Source organism: Cavia porcellus, unplaced genomic scaffold (genome assembly GCF_034190915.1).
Source record: "Cavia porcellus strain 051 isolate PalLab524CR breed Dunkin Hartley unplaced genomic scaffold, mCavPor4.1 scaffold_11, whole genome shotgun sequence".
Lineage (NCBI taxonomy): Eukaryota > Metazoa > Chordata > Mammalia > Rodentia > Caviidae > Cavia > Cavia porcellus.
This window is the reverse complement of record NW_026947494.1, coordinates 44,803,411-44,825,696: the sequence shown is the minus strand read 5'-3', so window position 1 is coordinate 44,825,696 and position 22,286 is coordinate 44,803,411. Positions and strand designations below refer to the sequence as shown.

The window sequence follows — 22,286 nt, the reverse complement described above, 5'->3', positions numbered from 1 at the left end:
TGGTGGGGGAGAGACGACTTATACTAAACACTGTGTAGAAAGATTGCCCCATCTCCCTCTCTCTTCTGTCTCCCAATTTCCTGCCTGTGGCTCCCACGGAAAAGGCAGAAGACAACAGAAAGTGGGGATACAGTGAGCAAGGGCCAGCTTTTAGGATAGAAGCTCAGGAAAGGGTTCTCATTTCATCTGGAGGACAGAGAAAGAGGAGCACATGACCTCTCTCAAAAGTGGGTAAAGTTAAACTGAGTCAAGCTTCAGACAAAAAAGGGAAACCCAGAACCGAGATGAGGGCTTTATTTCTGTCTTTGATCTCACTGATTTTGAGAAATATGAAGGCCTAGAAAGAGAATCATAACATCAAAGAACACCTAGCTTCTCAGTCTCCTTTTGCACATACATTGGTGTCTCATTTGCCCACAATGGCCCATCTTTGTGCAGAAATGGTGAGGGAGCGTGTGATTGGGATAACACAGCCTTTTGCCTGGTTCACTAGAAAAGTTTAATGAATCACTGTTATGGATAAAGATTAGCTGTTATTCTTGGAGTGAATTCACTCAATAAACTAACAGTGTATCTCTTTGATTAATGAAGGGGACACATCTGAAGAAGTTGACCTGACCATGGTTTATCAGGCTGCATCTAACGGGGATGTCAATGCTTTGACTGCAGTGATTCGAGAGGACCCTTCCATCCTAGAATGCTGTGACAGTGAAGGTGACATATTTATGCATTTTTAACCCAAATTGTAATACTTTATCCCTTTAGGGACATGTTCTTTAAAATAATCAATACTAATACAATTATCTTTGCCTACTTTGATACTGGAGAGAAAGAGTAGCTTGCCTGTGGCTATGTATAGATACTTGCAGTGTTTCTTTACATGAAGGTGTTAGAGTAAACACATAATGCTTTCCCAATTTTCAACAGGTTTAATGCAATTTCTTAAAAGAGCAGCTTGGCATAGGGTAGAGACCATAATTTCTATCAAAGCCCTAGCAAGTCTATGGGGCAGGTGTAGAAAATACAAGATTATCCAAAATTTATATACAAATGCAAAAAAAAAAAGGTAGGAGAGTTAAAACAAATTTGAAAAAGAAGAATAAAGCAGAAGAAATTTGCGTAACAAATTTCAAGACTCATTACGTAGCTACAGAAGTCAAGACTATTTGGTTTTGACTAAATGGTAGATAACGGAAAGGAACAAAGAACCCAGTAAAAGACCCACACAAATATACCCAATTGACTTTGACAAAAGGGTAGATATAACTCAGTGAGTGAAGGGCAGTCTCTTCAAAAAGTGTTGCTGGGAGTGATAAGGTAGAGAGAGGGCAAAGAGGAAGAAGAGGAAGGAGAAAGTAAAGAAGAAAAATGACAAGAAACAAAGAAAACACACAACGCAAGTCTAACACATAACACAAAAATTACCTTCATGTCAATGGTACACTTAAATGTAAAACATAAAACTTTTACATTAAAACAGAAATAAACCTTTAGGATGTTAGGGTACACAAGCAATTCTTGGACTTAACATCAAAAGTGTTGTATATAAAAGGTAAATTTTATAAATCTAAATTCATCAAAAATTAAAACTACTGTCTTACTGTTGAGAGAATAGAAATAAGAGACTCAGAAGGGAGAAAATATTTGCAAAGCACATATTCTACAGAGACATATTCTTTTCAGTGTCCTTGCTCCATAGGCACAGAGAGATATGCTACTTCACCCTACTTACTAGCAGAATAAAATTCAATAGATTATTTAATTACTGTGCCTCGATTTCCTTGTCCATACAACAAGAATGATAATAACTCAAAGGATTTGGGATTTTTTAAATGAGAATTTGATGGATTAACCCATCTGGATTTATGCCTGAAGCTAACAGGCACTCAATAAGTATTAGCTATTTTTTGAAAAATATTACATATAGATAATAGCTACTGTTTGGTATTGTAATCTGAATATTGAATATTGTAATCCAAGTATTGTAATCCCTTCTTTGATCTTCCTAACAATTCAAAAACTTATATTTGTAATCCCATTGAAATGTTATTGGAATCCCGGCAAACAAATTCCAATCTACCACCTCCAATGCAACCCACAGAGAGAGTAAATACACCAAGACATATTCAAAGCTAAGGGCAGCCAAAGGGTCCTAAACCCAATCCAAGTGAAGATATATGGACAAAGGCCTTGATCCAAGACCTCTCCCAGAATTTATTAACTTGTGAAGAAGGGAGTGGCTGCGGATGAGTGACAGGGGAGATGGCAGGAACTACATGAGTAACTTGAGCTGGCTAGTCAGGTGGGAAGAAAAGCATCTTTGTAATATGCAAGGAGATATGCAGAAAGACCAGTCTCATAACTTGACTGGGATAACATATGAATGAAGGTAGGAAGCTGTTGCTTCAGTTTCTGATAGGTAAACTTTTCATAGCTTCTTACTTTGAGGCTCAAACCAGCTGACATTCCTGGAGCTATGTGGCTTTGCCATCGCACTATACTTCAATCTTTTACAGACAGCACTATGCAAGTAAACAGGATACTGTCAGGTTGGCCTCCAGGATCACATAACAGTACCTTGGCAGGCCTTATTTGCATAATCTAGAACTAAGTGAGGGGAGAAGGTAATAGCATGGCCCACTCTGTACATATCAGTATATGAAAATAAGCCTCAATTTAACTAATTTTGCAGCAATTGTTCTGCATTCAAGGGTATTCACTCAATTGTCTCCTACTCCTGTTTAGACTTTCATAACCATATTGTAATTACTTGAAACCATCCAGGACAAGACAATTAGTCTCAGAGTGACTCAGTTTCTTAGGCAAAGTCCACAGCTACTAAAAAAAAGGTGGCATTAGAAGTCAAAGATCCTGTTCTCTCAGCCAGAGTTCTTTCTGCTCTTTATCTCTAGGGGAGAGGTAGTAAATCTCTTAAACATTTCATTACATGAAAAGGTGAATCATTTAAGAACGCAAATGTTAATGCCATACCTGACCTAGTTGCTTTATTCTTTATTTTGTGTATTTAATTTATTTCAAGTAAAAAAATTCAAACATAAATTGCAGAAAACAACACATTAAAACTACTATAAATTCGCCATTCAGAATTAACAATTTTGACAACATGGATTTTTTTTTTCTTTTTTTTTAAGGAAAAAAGTTACAAAATAGTTGGGGGCCCTTTTTTTTTTTTTCTTTTCTGATTCTAATCTCTTTACATTTATTCCTCTAAAATAACTGGCCACTGTTTTAAAATGAATGTGTATCTTTCCTTTTCCCTGTTTTCTGCTCTAACATTACATGGGTTTATAATGATCCATTCTGTTATTTTTATTCATAAAATTTACATAAATATTATTGCTTTTTTCACTCAAAATTATGTTTTCAAGATTTATTCAAGTGAATACAAATTAATTTCCTTAATGCATTTTAAACTGATCTATGATATTTCCTGGTATCTTGAACAACTATTTGTAAAACGACAATATGTCAACATCAACTAGTGATTTCTTACTGTTCATTTTTTTCTCTCAACATATGTATTATTTCTACCTATTTTCTGTTTTGTTTAGTCTTTCTTTAAATAAAATTTTTTTAAAAATTTTAAAAAGATATTTCCTGGTGTAAATACAACATAATTTATGCATTTTCCTACTAGTGTTCATTTATGTCAATGTTATGGTTTGTTTCCAGATGTTCCCACAAAGCCTCATGCAGTCACAGGGTTTTTCTCTGTAGGTGGCTGAATCTAGCATGTGTGATTGATTCATGGTTCAATGCTGGGATTAAGGGTCCTGGAATTAAGGATGGGTGATTCTAGAGCAGTCCACTGGACTGGCACCACCCTGATCCCTATACCATATCAAGGACAGAAAGAGGTTTGTCTCCCACTCTCCCTTGTTACTTTGCTGTTTTCTTTTGCCATGAACTGTTGCCCCTCTACCATGTGCCACTCTGCCTTGGAGCCAGCCAATTATGGACTCAAACCTCTACAAGCTATATAAACTGTATAAACTAAGTAAACCTTTCCCCTTTAACTTTGAGTGTAGGCTATTTTGTCTCAGCAATGAAAAAAGTAACTAAGACATCCAGCTTGTTAGTGAATTTAATTCTTCACTGATTATTCTTGATTATATCTCTGTTCATCAATGTGAAAGTTTCTTTATGAAATATACTTAGAAATAGAATTTCTTGATCATAAGTTATGAACACCTTCAATTTTGTTAAATTTGTCAAGTTTACCTCCAAAATAGTTGTCTAATTTAAACTTAAGGGAACAGTAAGAGTTTCCAAATATTTGACAACACATGGCACTTTAAATTTTAATAATTACTAACTCAAAATGTATAAAGCAGTATGAAATGTCATATTAATATATAACTCCTACTTGTGAGATCATCTTTTATGTTTTTTGTGTGTATGCTTTCTCTTTTGTGGATTACTTGTATATACACATGATTTTTTTTTTCTCTTACATTATTTCTTTCTAGTTGGATCAGTCTTTAGTTTAGCTAATAGTTCTTTATTATATAAATTAAAATAATTTCTCCCACTATCTGGCCTTTTTATTTTGTTTTTATAGTAAAGAAACTTTAAATCTGAATATAAATTAATGTAATAAGGCATTTTTTTCAGTTTGTAGTCTTTACATATTTTGCCATAAGGCCTTACTAACCTTAAGGTTAAAAGGATATGCTTCTATATTTCTTTCTAAAATTATTAAATTTTGCCATTCATATTCTACCAGAACTTTGTTTGTGATGTGAAGTCTGAATCTAACATTGGCTTATCCTTTTGTTAGACCCAGTTGACCAACATCATTTATTAAATATCTTTTTTTCCCTGTATGTCACTATAGTAACATATGAATTCCTATACAGGTTCAACTATTTTGTGCTCTCTGTTCTGTTGATCTATTTATTGTTTTAATTTGCATAATTTTATAATAAATCTTATTGATGAATAATACAATTTCCCTCCCCTTTGTCTACTTTAAAATTATCTTGAAATGTCTTTGGCACCTATGAATAAACTTTAAGATTTTCCTTTTAATTTTACAAAAGCTTTATTTAAATTTTATTGGAATTGCACTGAATTTATTGATTCATTTTCAGGAAATTAATAGCCCTACTATACTGAGTCTAACTTTCATAAATACCCTAGATTTTTATATGTTTATATGTTTAATTCTTCTTTTATATGTTTAATTCTTCTTTTTTAATTCTTCTTTTATATGCTTTCCCTACATGTCTTGCTTTTCTTCTGCTAGGTTGATTCTTAAATATATTTCATTGCTATTTTTGTTACTTTTCCAAATAGCATTTCTCAGATCTTCTTATTCTCAGGAATCTCTCAGAGTGATAGCTTCCAGAGAAGGAGTAGAGTCAATGTGACTCTCAAATCAAAAGACTTAAACAAGTCTCAGCCAGCAAGAAGTTGTGTCTGATGTTTGGTTTCTCCACCCTAAGGAATGCAAAACACCTACATTCTACTTCGCTAGGTTGGCTTGTTCCAACAGCCCTGCAAAGTTAATCAAAATGTGTCACTTCATCATTATTTTTATTCAGGAAGAAAACCATTTAGAAAGCCAAATACTTTTGCCTATATTGATTCTAAAACAGAGAAATTTTAGTATCAATTATTACAAGGGCTCCTTTAGCAAGAATTTTTACAACCCAAGGTCATGCTACCACATAGCTTTCCTATCCACAACCCCCAATAAAAGCATGTTGGACCTGTTTGCCTGGCTGGAGTTGCTTTCCAGAGGTACTTCCGGATTCTGGATTTTTCAAGCCAAGTCAGAAGAAAACTTGTTAAGTACCAAGTTATGCTGACCCCATATGATATTTATCATCTGCCTAAAATGCTTTAATCAAATTGTTGCAAAATTGCAGAAGACTGAAAAAGTGCCATAAAAAATAGTTTATATATAAATGAGCAAAATCATCTTCATCTTTCTTCAATCTCATACAGCAGTTCAACAGCTGGATTTATTCTGCAAAAAAAAAAAAACAATAAATGAATAGACAAATAAAGTCTGCTCATAAATTTTATAAGTCAAATATTTTTAAAGGCTGCTGACATTTCTCATTCCAGGATGTACGCCCTTGATGCATGCAGTTTCTGGACGTCAAGTGGACACAGTGAAGCTGCTTCTGAAGATGGGCGCCAACATTAACATGCAGGATGCTTGTGGCCGCACGAGTTTATGCCTGGCAACCTACCTGGTACCAACTGGTGTCTGTTAAAAGGATAAAGAAGCAGGGGTGCTAAAGATGTTGTTCTGGAGGGGGCTCCCTCTTGAAGAAAGTGATCTTAATGGAGCTGGCGACTGGAAATAGAACCCAAGTGTTACAGCAATCATCGTCAACATTTATGTCAACACTTACATGATTTTATGAATTTAAATACTGGATCCTCCCAATGTTAACAGACAGGAGATATCACCTTTAGAGAAACATTCTTTTTTATCTTACCAACATCAAAATTTGGGACATTTCAGGTCCCTCCATAAAAGAACACCCTCCATAAATAACACAGCAGGAATGTTCTCCTTTTGAGATACAGTTAACATCTGAGGGGGAAGAGTAGTGAAAAGGATGCTCCAGGCTGCACAATGTGAGATACAGTGCGATCTAGGAAAGGGAAGGAGAGATTGAAGTACAGGAGGTACCAAGACTTAGTTCCAAGTCTGTATTCAAGTTAGAAACTATAGGATGCCAGACCCTACAAGGAATATGTCAGTTTGATGTTTCTTTAACCCTAGAGCAAACTTGGTTAAGACTCACTGAAAATCTCTGAGCCCTCTCTTCTCAAATGCTCCCCATGATACTTCTGGGAGGCTCTAGGCTGCCTTGAGTCCATGTCAAGCAAGTCCTAACTGCCATGTGGGAGATATCATTCTCCTTTCTCCCCAGGAAGGTACTCAGAAATCTTCATCGTGGCCCCCATATCCCTGTCATTGCTGACTCATGCATTTGTTATTGCTGTCACTGAGATGATAGATTCATCTTGTACCAGCCCCAGTGAGATGCTCTGCTAAAGCAAAAACCATCCCCTCTCTAAACTCACTACCCTTCCCTGCCACCATCCAGCAGAAAATGCAATGATATATTGCCCAATCCTCACAGAGATGTCTTTAGAGTTTAATTTTTCATTATGTATTTGTATGAACTCTTTCTCTAAGACTCAAAAATGTATATGAAAGGAGTTTTTCAAAGTGTGATGAACAGATTTCTTGTGTCAATATCCCTTAAGTCACTTGTTTCAAATGCATGTTCCTGGGATAAACCCAAGATCTCCTATTCAGACATTTAGAGAACAGAGGACAAAGGATGGAGGAGGTCTGTGGGTTAAACAAATTTCACTGACAATTTTTATGCTCTCTGGAGTTTGAAAACCACTGTTCTGTTGGTGCTAGCTGAGGTCCCGTATCTCAGACAGATGTGTGACTGTCTTCCCAGTCATCTCCTTTATAGTATATGCCCTGATAACTGCTCTTGTTGCAGACTTTTTTGATATCTAAGCTTAGGAAAAGAGAACATTTAGACCAATTTGTTAAGTAGATAGAAGCAGTTTCTCAAGTTCACTGCCATTAGCCTGTAGTATGTGGTGAGAATAAACTATTGCTTTCAAATTCCTAAAATTCTAAGTTTCAGATTTCTTTAGCTGGATCCATGCAAGGGATTTAGAAGAAGTGCTCTTCTACACCAAAGTGAATCACAAAGGACATTCTTGAACCCAAAAAGGTGACACCTTTACAGGCAGCTCTTTATGGGCAGGCATTCCAAGGAGCAGTGTATGGGAAGTAGCCGAGTGATACCATTTGGTGCTATAATAGTATTAGAGAGGCAGGAGTTAAGATTCTATTGGGCAGTAAGGCCAGTGGCCCCCAAATGGAGTCAGGAAACCCAGAATGGCATCTTCTGAGTCACAGCCCTACAGGAATCTTACAAAACTATCTTCGAGGTGTCCCTGGCTGTCTGAGACCTCCCAGAGCATGATCAGGCAGGCCCTTGGCTAAAGGGCATATGGACCCTACATGAATACTGCATAGATTGAACCCCCAAATATGTAGTCTCCTATAGGGTAGAGATTATATTGCTTAATACAACAGGCTGAACTCTCTTCCAAATCTCTTAAAAACTCCTACACAAAGAGCTCTCAGGGGTATCCTTCTCAGAAACCACTTCCAGGCTACTGGGAACTTTATTTCCTCACCTTTATACATTTTAAATAAAATTGCTTGCACCCTACCTCCTCCATCCTACAGATTCATTCTTGGTCACTGTGGGACAATACCCCACTACTTCATAACAGTGCCACATCCTTAACTATGACCAGCCTCTATGTGACCCGCTTCTGTTCAACTCTGCTGAGGCTCATGGGAAGGAGGTGTCCTGGAGACTGTACTGCAGAGTCCACCACTTCTTCCCAGCAGTGTTTGCATTCAAGCATTCAATCATAGCTGTAAATACAGTGTAGATTATGTGTGACCTTGGGCAAATGCTTCACTTCTTTGTGCTTCTTTCATTTGAAAAGTGTAGGAAAAACAATAACCTAAGTTGATCACAATAGAAGGAGAAATGCATCTGGAGTCAGCCAGCATGTAGTTAGTTTTGAAGAGCAACAAAAATTTAAAATATCTTCATTAGCTTCCTGATTTTTTTTCTGAAAAAAAGGAGAGAAACAGAGACATACACATGCAGACTCAGGAAATGTTGCAAAATTATTACTTTTTCAGTGTTTCAAATCTTTGCCCACCAAAAATCTGCTTTTCAAAAACTGTACATTTTGGGCAACTCTAAGATTTGTTCATTGTTCTTTTCTTTAGGGTCTTCTGTCTATTTTTCCTCCTTTTAATCTGAGAATATGATGACTTCAACATTAGGAACTAAAAACATGCTATATTAGTAAACTATGAATCAACACTGACAATTCCAGGAAAACATTTATGCCTACTTAACACTTAGATGTAATTAGTCAATTCTACAGAACCATACTCAATTTTATAGCCTATGATTTTTGATGTTGACAGATCTTTTCCAGACTTCAAAACTGAAAGGTTAGTTTTTCATTCTGTTCCTTCTTCTTCCTGTATTTATTAACATTTTTTTATTTTTAATGCTTCTGACATTATGTTGGGGGGAAATCTTTAGTCATCTTTTTCATCTTACTAGGAAATTTTGAGGCTTAATTATACATGAATAGAGAAAGGCAGGAAGCCTATTTCTGAACAGAAGAGAGAGTTCACACATTATTCATTATAATAACTGTTTCATTTATTGTTAGGCTATGTGTAATTTGGTTGAGTAACCCCAGAAGTTCTGGATAAATGTAGGAGGCTTCCTCCAAAGCTTGAGAATCAAATGTGAAAGCAGTATGAGGCAGAGAAGGAGGGCTAGGTAAAGATCACTTCTGACCTTTGAAATGGGAAAGATAGCAAGAAAGTGACCCAGCTACAAACATGGCCAGGGAAGGGACAATTGCAGGCTACAGTAATATCATGTCTCAATGTGACCAATGAATGGACAGCAGGTAGTAAGGGAATTCATAGGTAAGTAAAACACACCAATGAGGAGCCCTTGGAAGATGTTCACAAAACCTCCATGTTTATGGTGTCAGGTTGTTAACATCACACCCCTGCCATTGGAGTGAGGCTCAGGTTAGGCCTCTAGGCACTAAGATGGGAACTGACTAGAATAAGCAAGATGCTATCTTATGGCTGCTAGTAAAAGCACTTGGAAGTGAGGACCCAGGTAAAGCATCAGACACAGATAAACTGAGGTAAAGAATGGACGCTGAAACTCAGAGATGGTATAGGTGTCCACTTTTTAAGAATTTGATATTGACATCCAAGTCAAGCCAAGGACAGGCATGAGTTTAAGATAAGCCCATAGAATGAGGGGCTAAATCAGATTAGTCATCCCCTGTGGCTCTGGGAACTGTTACAAACTGAGCTTATCAAGGGAGTAAGAATGCTTCTGAAAAGAAGAAGTAGGAGGCAAAAGAGAGAGAGTCTGGGGTTTGTCTTCCAGAAAAGTTGAAAAATCTACACCTCAAGATTTTTATCCTGTCTTGAGGTGTCTCATTGGAATTGTGGTTAATTCCTTCAGGTCAAGTAACACATGCTTTTAGCCAAACCAAAGAAGGGGAACAGGACTAGGAAAAGTTTGTTGAGCTGTGTTATAGGAGTTTGTGTTCTATAATCATGGGGTTGCTCCTGCCTTTCAGGGTTGGCTTGAAGGCTGTGTGAGTCTGCTCAGAAATGGTGCCAAGCACAATATCCCAGATAAAAATGGCCGCCTTCCACTTCATGCTGCCACTGCCGAGCCCGATGTGAGGTAAGCAGCCAGGTCCTTACAACACACAAGTTGGGAGAGATCCAACTTATGTTAGGAAATCATCTAATATCCATTCCTCTGTAGCTGATAGAAACAAAAATCTATCCTTTTTTAAAAAATTTTTTTGAAGTTGTGGCAGACAGAGAAGAATACTTAAACTTTAATCTCATTCCTCTTCTGTTTAAATAAGACCTTGTTCTCTTAGAATTTGGTTTAAGAAAAAATGCTTTGGAATTCATGTACTCATTCAATTAGTCAATTAGTCAAAAACTAGTGAATTGGTTGAATTAGATATTTATTATTATTGAATTAGTATTTATTAAACTCTTATTATGGACCAACTTAGGTTCTAGTCCCAGAGAAGGGTTAAGTGACCCACTGGTAAAGCAAGAAATGAGATTTCTAATAATTATATGCACTTTGAAGAATATCAAATACAATTTAAAAAAAAAAAAAAACAATGACTGGGCAGAGAAGTTGCTGCCTAAACACAGAATCTACACAGCTAAGAACTGGGAGTAAGAAGTTAGAAGGAAAACCAGCCTGGGCTCCTGGAAGCCGTGTGAGAGGAGATACTCAAAGAAAGTAGTTGTATGAGGAGACTGAATTTTTGTAAGACAATTGAACAACCAAGAAAAAGGTTTTCTCAGACCAAGGGAAATTGCTTTGCATCTGTTTGACCTCTGTCTCCATTCTTTTGAAAGCCCCTCTCAGCCACTGGTAACAATTCCTACTATGAAATGGTAATATTGGGGCTCTTCCTTTGCTTCTGCTTGTACTGCATGTACCTTTGGCAGGAATGTGGTATTTCCCAGCACTACAGGGAGTTTTCTATGTGCCTTGCCCTCTACAACCATGTACAAAACTAAAACCTAGAGTTCTGCAGGGTTGTGGAAAAAAAGGACACAATCAGAATGAGAGATAACAAGATTTCTTCATTTCAGTCACTTTTACAGAAAAGTAAAAGGGCCTGGGAAATTTCAGGACTGTTCCCAAGGCTTGCCTCTTACTACCTTGGACTATTTCCAGAAATAACAGAAAACTAGAATTTACCCAAAACTCAACAAAGCAAGGAAATTTAGAGAAGCCCAGACAGTTAACAATCAATAAACATTGCGTATAAGGGAATGACTCCATCGTGATGAATTTTAAGTAAAAAGGGCAAAGAAAAAAGAAACAACAATGACTTTTCTAGACAACCATACAACTATTTAACCACAAAATTATATGCTGTTTTCCAAGAGTGGTCTTTAGAAAATAAGTTTAAAACTTACCTTTTAAGATAATTCTGCCTTGAGAGGTCGTGAGTTCAATCCCCAGTACCAAAATAAAGAGATTATTCTGCCTTGATTTACTGTATTTAACTGCCTTTCTCTGCCTCATTCAAAGAAGCCCATTTAACATCTGCTAGCTGATTCCAGAAGACAAAGTCCTAAATTATGGTAATAAAGGCCACTGTAACCAATAAAACCCAAAGCTTCGGTGTTTTAACAAAATGAAAATTTTCTTCTCAGACATATAACAATCCAATATGGCAAAGTGGCCCCTCCATTTGGCAATTCAGGGACATGAGCTTCTCCCATCTGTGGCTCCATTGTCCCCCAGGATCATAGAGGACCCTGCATTCATCCTGCAGATGAGGAAAGAAGAGTATCAAGGAACATCACTTATTTCTTAAAACCTTAACCTGCAAATGACACCATCACTTCTGGTCACATTCCACCAAAAACTAGTCATTGGAACATTGTAGTTCAGGTAATATAGTCATTCACAAGGAATCTAAGTCTCCCTTCCATGAAAGGGAGACATGGATTTTGATGAAAAGTTGGCTATCTCTGCCATCAGATACTCATGGCACCTGAGAAGTGAACTAAGCCTTATGGTCAAAATTATATTCAGGGTCAGTTAGGTCAGTCAATTAGATTCATGCTCTAAAATCATTGCAATAATAAATTGAAAACCAATCCACATTGTGTTTTATAATCATGGGGTTGCTCCATGATTTGTGGGCTTGAATACCTTCTTTTTATTATGCCCAGCAGTACCCCCTGGACACTCTAGGATCTCTGTTACATTGTAGTAATTGGGAGAAGAGCAGAGAGCAGGGGCCTCACCTTCTCTTAAAATTTTACCTAATGATGTAGCCATCACCTTTGGATGAATTGAAGCCAGAAAAATAAAAATCTGTCTGTGTGTGCTGATGATATGGTTATATTGTCCTGAATGGACATTTGATTCTAAAAGATAAAATCCTGCTTTAGTCAGTGATAATACTTGCTGCTTTAACTAACAAAACCCAAAAGTTGAAATTACTCCAAAACCAAAATTACTATTTCTAATAAATGTCCTGCAAATCAACTGAGTTAAACTCTAACAAGTCATGCAGCAAATCAATTAGCTTAATTACCTAAAGAACATCTAGAACTCAGATTGCCTTAAACAATTTCCTGTGAAATTAATAACTAAAAATTAAATATTTTATAGTTTTATTAAGAAATTTTACAGTCATGGCAGAGACTGCATTAAATAACGTCTGAATTAAATATTTAAAGCAGAAGGCAGGTGTGGAGGCACATACCTGTAATCCCAGCACTAGAGAGGCTGAGACAAGAGGATCATCAGGAGTTTAAGGCCAGTCTGGGCTACATAGTGAGACCTTGTCTCAAAAAAAAAAAAGTTGTTTTAAAGCAAAAACTAAGCAAGCCACATTCTGTCACAGAGCAGGACTTTAGTCATCCATTTGTTTGTGTATTAGCATAAACTTTGAATTGTTTTCTAAAAAACTAAAAAAGAACTGGTCTGGTTTATAGGTATTTCTTAACCCCATCACCATGGTGGGGAAGGCAGAGATCTTCTATTAGAATACTGGGATCCTATTTGACCACTCAGTTTTCCTAAGGCCTACAGTGACGATGGTGCCATTGAGTGACATCATGTCCTACCAAAATTCTAATTGTCTTCTATGTTCTTCCTCATTTAATCTTTACCACTGCTTTGTGCAATAAGTTAATTCTTAATATCAGTCTCATATCATCAACAACACTTCCTGAACATGGCCAATATATGGAGTGCTGTGTTCCTTATTTTATATATATATTTCTATCCTTACTTAACAAGTGAGAAAACTGAGGCACAAGATAACTAAGTAACTGCCTACTAACATCTGAACATAACCTGTCCAATGAGATTGCTGTGTTCTCAGATCCACTATTGTCAGTTTGGTCATATTTTATTAATAAGCCATTGACCTAGGTTGAGAGACCTTACAAGAAACAGCCTTACAAAATTTACTGGCTCATTGTCAGTAAGTTTTTTACTCATTATAGCATCTGAAATATCCGATACAAGCAACCACAGGAAAATTTTCTCCTCAAAGAGGAATTTCTGGGCTCCCAAAAAATTATTTTGCATTTACACGGACTCTGTGATTTATGATCACATTTGTCTCTTTATAATTTTAGAAAACTCAAAACCCAACTGAAATCCCAGCTCTGGCACGCATGTAGTGCTATCACATCTTTTTTATTCTACCCTTTTTTTCCCTTGTCTAGTTTCTTCACTTATTTTATCTTCTTCCATGTAACTAAAATCCTTCTTAGGTTAAGGTCAAGAATAACCAGAAGTCAGACTGACCTGGCCTCATCTTTTGCCAACTAGAAAGCAGGGAGAACGAAAGCCCTTACATTATAGGAATACAGACAGAAGGAAGCAAATATATATGTATAATAAGGAACACAGCTCCCCACATATTGACCGTGTTCAGGAAGTGTTGTTGATGATATGAGACTGATATTAACAATAATGATAATGGTGTGATAGAAAATAAATAGAAAGACATATGATAGATCAGTACTAAAGAATGAAATCCTGTTACTGCCACATCATCATCTTCCGTCTTGGCCTTCACCTTGGTGCACACAGATCCACATATGCAGGTCTTAGTGGCTGGCACACACATTCACTGCAAAGGATGTCAGGATGTGAGCAGTGCTCCTACTTGTGTTGCTGCAGGGAAATGAACTGCTGCCAGACTTCAGAACCCTAGGAACATTAAAATCAACCACTGTGCCCTCCATAAACTTCTTTGCCACCTTCATTTATGCTGATACATCCAAATTTTTGTCCTCATAATAAGCAGAAGGTACAGACCACAAGGTGTTTATATGGGTGTTAAAAATCTCTGAGCAAGCTCCCTTCCACTTAATGCTTACTGAAGATTATTCAGAGGGGAGCCTCAAATTCAAGCTGCTTATAAACAATCCAAGGAGACACTCTGGTTAGCCTTTGACCTTTGAGGAATTCTGATTCCTCCTGGAAACAACTCCCTACCAAGCTGATCAGTGCCAGTCTACTTTTGTAGCCAAACCCCAGTGCAGTGGGGATCGGAGCAGATGCAGGAATTAAATGGTTTATAATTATGAATATGAAGATGTGTTGAACTAACAAAAGCAAAGGAACACAGGTCTCATCTCACAGACCCCCCCACCTTTCCTGCTTTGAATGCTCTACTTCTCAGCAGGTCCAAGTTTTTTTCTTTTCAGATCCTCTGAGGTTTTTTTTTTTTTTTTTTTTGTTTTTTTTTTTTTTTTTTTTCCTCCCTTGGCTGAGACATTCAGAGGGCTCTTGTGTAAAAAGGGGCATGATCATTAAGACAAAGCTCCAAAGAGAACAGAGTTGTTTGTACAACACTGCACATGCTAGTGTTGGAAGGCAGGGAGCAATTTCCTCTGAAAGCAGCCCCAGGGCTCTCTGAAGGCCTTTTTCATGGTCTCCATAGTGACTGGCAGATTCCCTACCACCACCACAGTGCCAGAAGCTTTGGCTGTTTTCATCACTCGTCACTACAGCTAGAAGGAGGAAGGAAATCATTTCCTTGGGGTCCTGTTCTATAGTCGGTACCCCCGTCACCTGGCTGTTTCTCTAAGCATACTCGTATAGACAGCCAACTGTAGGAAGGGGAAACAGAGGGCTTGGAAACCATTTTCTCCACCCTTGATTGAGCTTTAGATGAACAAGGGAGATTCAAAAAAAAAAAAAAGAAGGCAGGCGCTTTTAAATATATTCATTATCATATAATAGCTATTGTAAGTACATTGTATACATTGACTCATATCAAGTCATAGCAAATCTTTAAGAATTGGGAATTAGAATTCTTTTCAATTTACAGATAAAAGAATACAAGCGTAATGTGTTTCATAGCTTGCCCAAGGTCCTGGCTGGTTGGCAGGGAATGGAGAATTTAATAAGCAGATTGGGCTGGCCCTGCCCTGTGCTCATAGACTTTTCCATGTCTGGACAGGTTCCTGCTGGGCATCCAGACTTGCTGTTCTGGTAGATGGCTGAGGTGGGCCTCATGGTGCTGCCCGTGAGACTCAAGAACAGGAGGGAGTTGAAATTGGTGCTAGTGGGGGTTGTGGACAGAAATACCCCTGACCACTAAAGCACAAAATGTGAGCTCTGAGAAAACAAGATGAAAATGACTGCAGGTTGCCTGGTAATGGTGACAGATGTGGACAAGCATCTTGCTTGTGCAACACAAAACAGCAAAAAAGGGCCAGACTGAAACCTCATCTGCTTCTAGGACATGCTGGATCCTTAGCCATTATGATATGACAGCATTAGCAAGCAATATAGGTCTATGGTTTGTTCTGTCATGAAACAAGAGAAACAGATAAACACAGAGACAGAAAGACAGAAACAGAGATTTCATCTATAAATCTGTGTCTAGTTTTGAAGGCTTACAGATAGGAATTAAATGGAATATAGCAACACAGATTGGCATAATTAGTCATGACAAGGAAGACACAATATCACAAGAATGCAACTGAAGAAATTCTAGTGAAAGACTATTTAGTACTAACCAACAACAGATGATAATTTAACTCTCTACTCCACATCTATGTTTCCCTAAAGAGCAAGAAAATGTCACCACTCGGTAGCCCAAATAGGGCATGGAAGGGAGCTGTTTTGGATCCTCTGAGAATTGTGGTGGTTGATGTGGCTATAAGAGAAGGGCCTAAGAGGAATGGGGGCCATAGGCAGAGGAAGGCAGTCACTGCCAGAAAGGAAGTTGCCTTTCTCACCTCCTCTCGCCTATACTCCAACTAGCCAAATCCAATACAAAGTCAAGGAATACAAGGGAGCCTGGTGGATGCCGCACTCAGAAGTCAGCCTCAGACCATGATACTGCAGAGCAGAGACTGTATTTGAGAGCAAATGGAGTAGCATCCAGGGTTAGGTTCAACCACAACCTTCAGAGACCTACGTAGCATGTGACAAGAGCCCTTGTTCTGCCCACCTCCATTTAATCTTATCAGAGGCCCAGTTCTCTCAGTGAGAACACTCTGCACTAGAGTTTGGTCTGTTCAGGGCTGTCAGAAAATCTAACTTTGCTGGACCCAGCTCACTGCCAGCCTTCCTCTCTCACTGTGCCCCACTAAAAGTGGCCTGGGATTTAGACACTGACCACTAATAACGGTGTGGGGACGAAACCCTGCCTGTATCCATAAAGCAGCCACGGGTAAAATATATGGGAAAATATATCCCATGGTGAAATAATTATAAAAAAACCAACAGCATTGTCTAAATTCAGTTGTTGTTATAATGCATTCCTACCAGACAGAATTGAGAAAGTATAAAAGAGATGTACTGCTTTCAGTTATGGAATCTGGTCCTTCTAAGTTTGTGTGCCAGAAACTTTCACCTGTTGTGCCTTCTGTCTTCCACACCACTGATGCTTGTCATTCCCTCTATCGTACACTTGAGGATACATAAGCTCAAAAAGATCCCATGGCAGTGAGGTCAGAATTACATCTCTGTAGCAGCCTAGATCCCCAAAAGTCAGTGCCTAGATTTAAATCACTGGCTTCCTTGCTATTTCAGCCTCACAGCTATGACCAGGATTCATCCTTACTTAAGTTCTTTGTGTCACTTGTACTAGTAAGGCAATGATTAATCTAGCTTTCTTTTCTTCTAATATAAGTACTAATTTAAAACAGTGCTTTAAGAGTGAAGTAAGCATAAAAATGGATTGGAGAAGTGACTAAACAATTTTTTCAAAGAATTCTTCCAAAAATTTTGAATTTCATTCACTACCTGCCCTGCATTATTTTTTTTTATCCTCTGGATGGATGTCCATTGAGTAACTCATCCATTATCTTTTTTAATGGTTGGAAACAATGTGGCTATTTACCAGAATCTCCTAAACAACTTCTCTAAACCAAAAAAGTAGGCTTCTCCAAGACCTATGTTAGAAACCTTGAATTTAGAGTCCAGATGTTTGCTGTTTTACAAATCTTTCCCAGTGATCTGAGATTGGGTCTGTGCTCAAACTGCTAAAGTTAAGAGTTCTAGAAATAAAATTTTCTGTGTTGCAGGCATGCTAAAGTACTCTGTGCAAATTAACTCATTTAACCTTCAACACTGGGCTATAAGAAGGGTATTTATTGTCTCCATGTCATAGATAAAGAAGCTTACGCACAGAGGGTTTCAGTAACTTGCCTCAGGTTACAAAGTTAAGTCAGTGGCAAGGCTGGAATGTGAACCTAGGTAGTTCAGCTACAGAGTCTGGGGCCTGACCATTGTGTCCAACTATCTCTCTCTCTCTCTGACAGAAACAGTACTGACGTCAGTCAACCAAGTGATGGACCCAAATAGAGTAACAGCCTATGACTGAGAATCGTTGATCACTGTTCCGCATCATCTTTTGCTCTTAAAGTTTTATAGTTTACAAAGAATGAGCAAAATTGTAAATGCAGACTATCTGCCAGTACTATCTATATTTAAAAAGCGTGAGATAGGTACTTGGAGAGAAGCAATCTGAAAATATTAAGATCACATGAAATGAATAAATAAGAAGCAAAGAATTATTTTGGTTCTTGAAGTATATGCACAAGATGAGCTGATGAATAAATTGAGCCTAAAGACTCTTTTTCTATCCCCTGACCACCTCAAGAAACATCAAAATGGTGAAGAGGCAAGACAAGACAAAGGAATTTTTCATTGGCACCTTCTTAATCATTATATTGATCTTTCTCTCAGGCACATGGAAAAGGCCCTCATCTTCACTTGGAGACCTTCAACTGACTATATTTCTTTTCTTTTTTAATTTTATTTAAGGAGAAAAAGAAAAAAATAGAAAAAGGGTACAAGTTATACAGAATTTCAGAAAAAATAAGCAGTAGGAAATCACTAGTTAATAAATTACATATTGTCATCTTAGAAATCATTGTTCAAGTTACAAAATTAATGCATATAAAGTGGACATCCAAACAGTGAGACCGCAAACAGTTCTGTTCAATAATCCAACAAAACTCAGTAATATGGTTATCTATCTTACACACTTAAATATACATGCAGTTATATCCTTTAGAGAACTTTCTTTTCCTCTCTTTTGTACAATGATAATTATACATTTTGGGCTTTATTACTCCCACAGTTCTTATTACTTTTTTTGAAGAGAGTAAAACCAAATGTGACATAGCAGAACAGGGTCAGTCAAGTCAAAAGGATGGACATATTGCATAATGTAAAAACAAAATATAAGGTGATCAACAATGGTTACCATATTGCCTCTTGCTATCTTAAAAAGAATTGCCTATATCATCAGTTATAATAAAATTGAACAAAACAGTAAAGAACAAAACCAATAAAACCAAAACATTGGAGACATTACAGGATTTCATAAGAAGATAATATTCAAACCAGAATGGGTATCATATTGAATCTTATTGTCTTCACAGTTGTTGCCTATACTTTCAAACTTGGTACTATCAAGCAAAACAGAATAGAGGAAAATCAGTCAAAACAAGATGATGAGAGCAATACAGGGTTTCAAATCAAGTTAATAGGAAATCAAAGTGGGTTACTATAATATATCCTGCTATATTTTATTTATTTTTCCCTTAATTAAAAAGATAAAAAACTAAATAATAAAAAAATGAGATAAAAGAGGGCATAACAACAAAACAGCACAGGTCAAAACATAACTATTTAAGTAAAACAGTGTTTCACCTCAAGATATCCCGACATAAAAGTAGTTGCCATAGTGTCTCTTTCCTTGAAATCTTTGAATATAACTTCGTATACTCTAGCATCAAATATATCAAGACAAGGTAAAACCATTCAAGAGAATGACAGAATTACAGGGTATTTAGAATCAACTAACATAAAATGAACAATGGTTTCTGTATAATCTCCTTGTCTATAGAAGTTTTTGTTTATATTATCACATATAATAAAACCCAATAAGATACAACATGTTAAGACCGATGGAGACAGAAGAACAAAAGCTTGATGGGACTTCAAAACAAGATGATATTAAATCAACACTAGCTATTATGATGTCTTGTTTTCTCCAAAATAGCTGCTATCCAGCCTTCTCTGCCTCATTTCTGTTGAGCTCTTTTTCTGTCATTAGTTGTCAGTTTGTCTTCTTCATTTCGCTTTCTGCTCCATTCATTGTGGCCTCTCTGCCACTGTTTTTGGAATCTTGGTATTTTTCTTTTAACTGACTATATTTCTAGTGTTGTGTTTTTATACCTAATATCAGGCCCCATGACTGTCCCGCTGAGCCATTTCTGTTTTTCCTTCCAGGCTCCTGACAGTCCTGCTGCAGCAGTCCAACCTCAGTGAAATTAATCACCAGGACAATGAGGTGAGTCTACCCTCTTGGCCATAAGCAGTCATTTTGCATAGGAGTGGTGGGGTTTGGGGGCCTCTCTGAACCATAGGGCTTCCTCTGAAAAGGAAGAAAGGGAGTACATTTTTTTGTGTTCCTTCCATGGAAGCGAAATCTGTGTCTCCACTGCTTATCTAGAGGCAGAAATGTATCCTCATTATGGGTGTGGGTAGCTTTTAATAGGAAGGACTTTGTTGCATTAAACTCTTAAGCATTAGTCATATGACTAAAATTTTGTAATTTCCCTCTGGACATTGAGAAATACATATTGCCTTCTCTTGTCTTCTTAAGTCCCCAAAACTTAAATGGCAAGTAATAGCTCCAGATGTATTCTCTCCAAGCAAAAGAGAACAGAAAATAAATAATTCTAGACTAACTGTTCCAAAGGCCACATTATTAATCCTGGTTATCAAAACTGCTGTGTCATTTGTGTTACAAAGGCAATATTGTGGATGCTTTCAAAAAAAGCTTGAGTTAGAACTCAAGCAAAGTTCTTACAGGACTGCCCAGGAGTAGCTTAGGTTCTGGCTATATCTATACAACTCTTTTAAAAAGCAGCTCTGGTTTTCATTAGCTCGTCTGATTTCTTTAACAAGCTTCTTAAAACCAACTTGAATACCGGGATTTTGATGGAATTTCTTTATAAATATGTGTTTGGTTTGGCTGTATGTTATCAAGAAGGACTGGTAATAGTAAAACAGTCTAGTAATACTGAAAACACATATATACAAGATACCGTACTACATTATCTTTGAGGAGGCCTGCTAGCCACAGCTAATCCGACAGAGATAAGCCCCTTAATAGCTTCCTTTTGGTCTGAATCACCACCACCACCCCCCTTCTGTTTTGAGCTTTTTGCTTGAAGGGCTCCTTCGGATAACAGTGACCACACAAAAAAGCCCCTATTTGCAGGCTGGGTCTGAGGTTGCACGCCTCCCCAGCTCAAGTCACACGCTGCTTTCACTCCCCTAATTTTCAGTGGTTTGAAGCCATACCCCAAAGGATAGAGGACTGCTCTGTTTTAAACTTCTGCTTTAAAAACAAGAACCAGCGATGAGACAGGCACGCTGATCACTGTCTGCCCATGGTATGAAAGCAGGGTGTTTATGTCAGCCAATTGCTAAGAAAGGTTCTGACCACTTCCCCCACCTCCAGTCCCTGCCTTCACCTCCTAAGTGAGTCTTATTTAGGAAAGTAGTAATTCAGTCATTCATACACTAATGCCAGATTACACTGTTAGACCTCCCACTCTGTCCACCCAGGTGAACCAACACCTCCCTAAAAGACCAGGGTCTCCTTCTTTTCTCCAGACTGAGAAGCCTCAGGTTGATAGAAACAATGAAATTAGACATCGATCTAAGAGTGGCAAATGCAACATCTTGCAGATAATGTGTGGCAAATATTTTAAAGCTCCTTTGGTTCTCCTCATGCAAAATAACCTCTGTGGAGGTTATTACATCAGTTTGTTATTACATCAGTTTTGTCGTTACATCAGTATTTGGGTCCATGGAATTTTACGTGCAAAAAGTAGTGGCTTCAAAAGGGGCACTTTCTATGCAGCGTCACAGTTCCTCTATGGCCAGCATCACAGCAGGTCTGAAATCCACCTGAAACTAACTGATAGTGCTTGCCCGTGTTGTCATACTACATTGGAGTTGTCATATATATTTAATATATAGTCATCCCTTGGTATACATGGGGCATGGGTACCAAGTCTCGCTTGAGATATCAAAAATCTAAAGATGCTCAAGTTTCTTATATAAAATGGCATAGTATTTCATGTAACCTAAGCATATCCTCCTAAGCACTTTAAATTAACTATGAATTACTTATAAAAATTAATGCAATGTGAGTGCTATGTAACTAGTTGTTATTGTTTAGGGAATACTGACAAGAAATGTCTGTACAACTTTAGTATCAACATAATTTTTCCCCTTAATATTTTCTATCAGCTACTGGTTGAATCTATAGGTGAAACCTATAGATATAGAAATCCCTGTATATGTGTGTATGTATTTTGTCACTGTTAATGTGCCCCAATCAGTATATATTTGCAAGGGCAACAGCTCTTTGCCATTGAAAGATAAGGACAATTGAAAGGACTAGAGGCGCAGTCAGTGGTGGAGTGCTTGCCTAAAACTAAGCCCTACATTTGATCCCCAGCACCAAAAATAATAATCATGACGATTCTAAAATGGAAAGAATTCAGGCCAAGCTTGTATGTTACTAGAGACTGCTCTCAGGGCCTTTGGACAGAGTTACAT

At 37.5% G+C, this 22,286-nt stretch overlaps 1 protein-coding gene across 7 annotated transcripts in view; it reads left to right on the top strand.

Moving 5' to 3' along the window:
* The window catches only part of Ankrd55 (ankyrin repeat domain 55), a 101,163-nt gene that overhangs the window by 36,592 nt on the left and 42,285 nt on the right, over positions 1 to 22,286 (top strand). For 6 of the 7 annotated variants that reach the window (XR_010050485.1, XR_010050484.1, XM_063258179.1 and 3 more), the window contains exons 3-6: positions 592 to 714; positions 6,097 to 6,227; positions 10,234 to 10,343; positions 19,938 to 19,998. Coding sequence is in view for 4 of the 7 variants with exons in the window: in XM_063258179.1 (XP_063114249.1) it covers positions 592 to 714; positions 6,097 to 6,227; positions 10,234 to 10,343; positions 19,938 to 19,998 (425 nt within the window). In the remaining 3 variants the exon portion in view is untranslated. The other variant, XM_063258183.1, reaches the window with a different exon arrangement.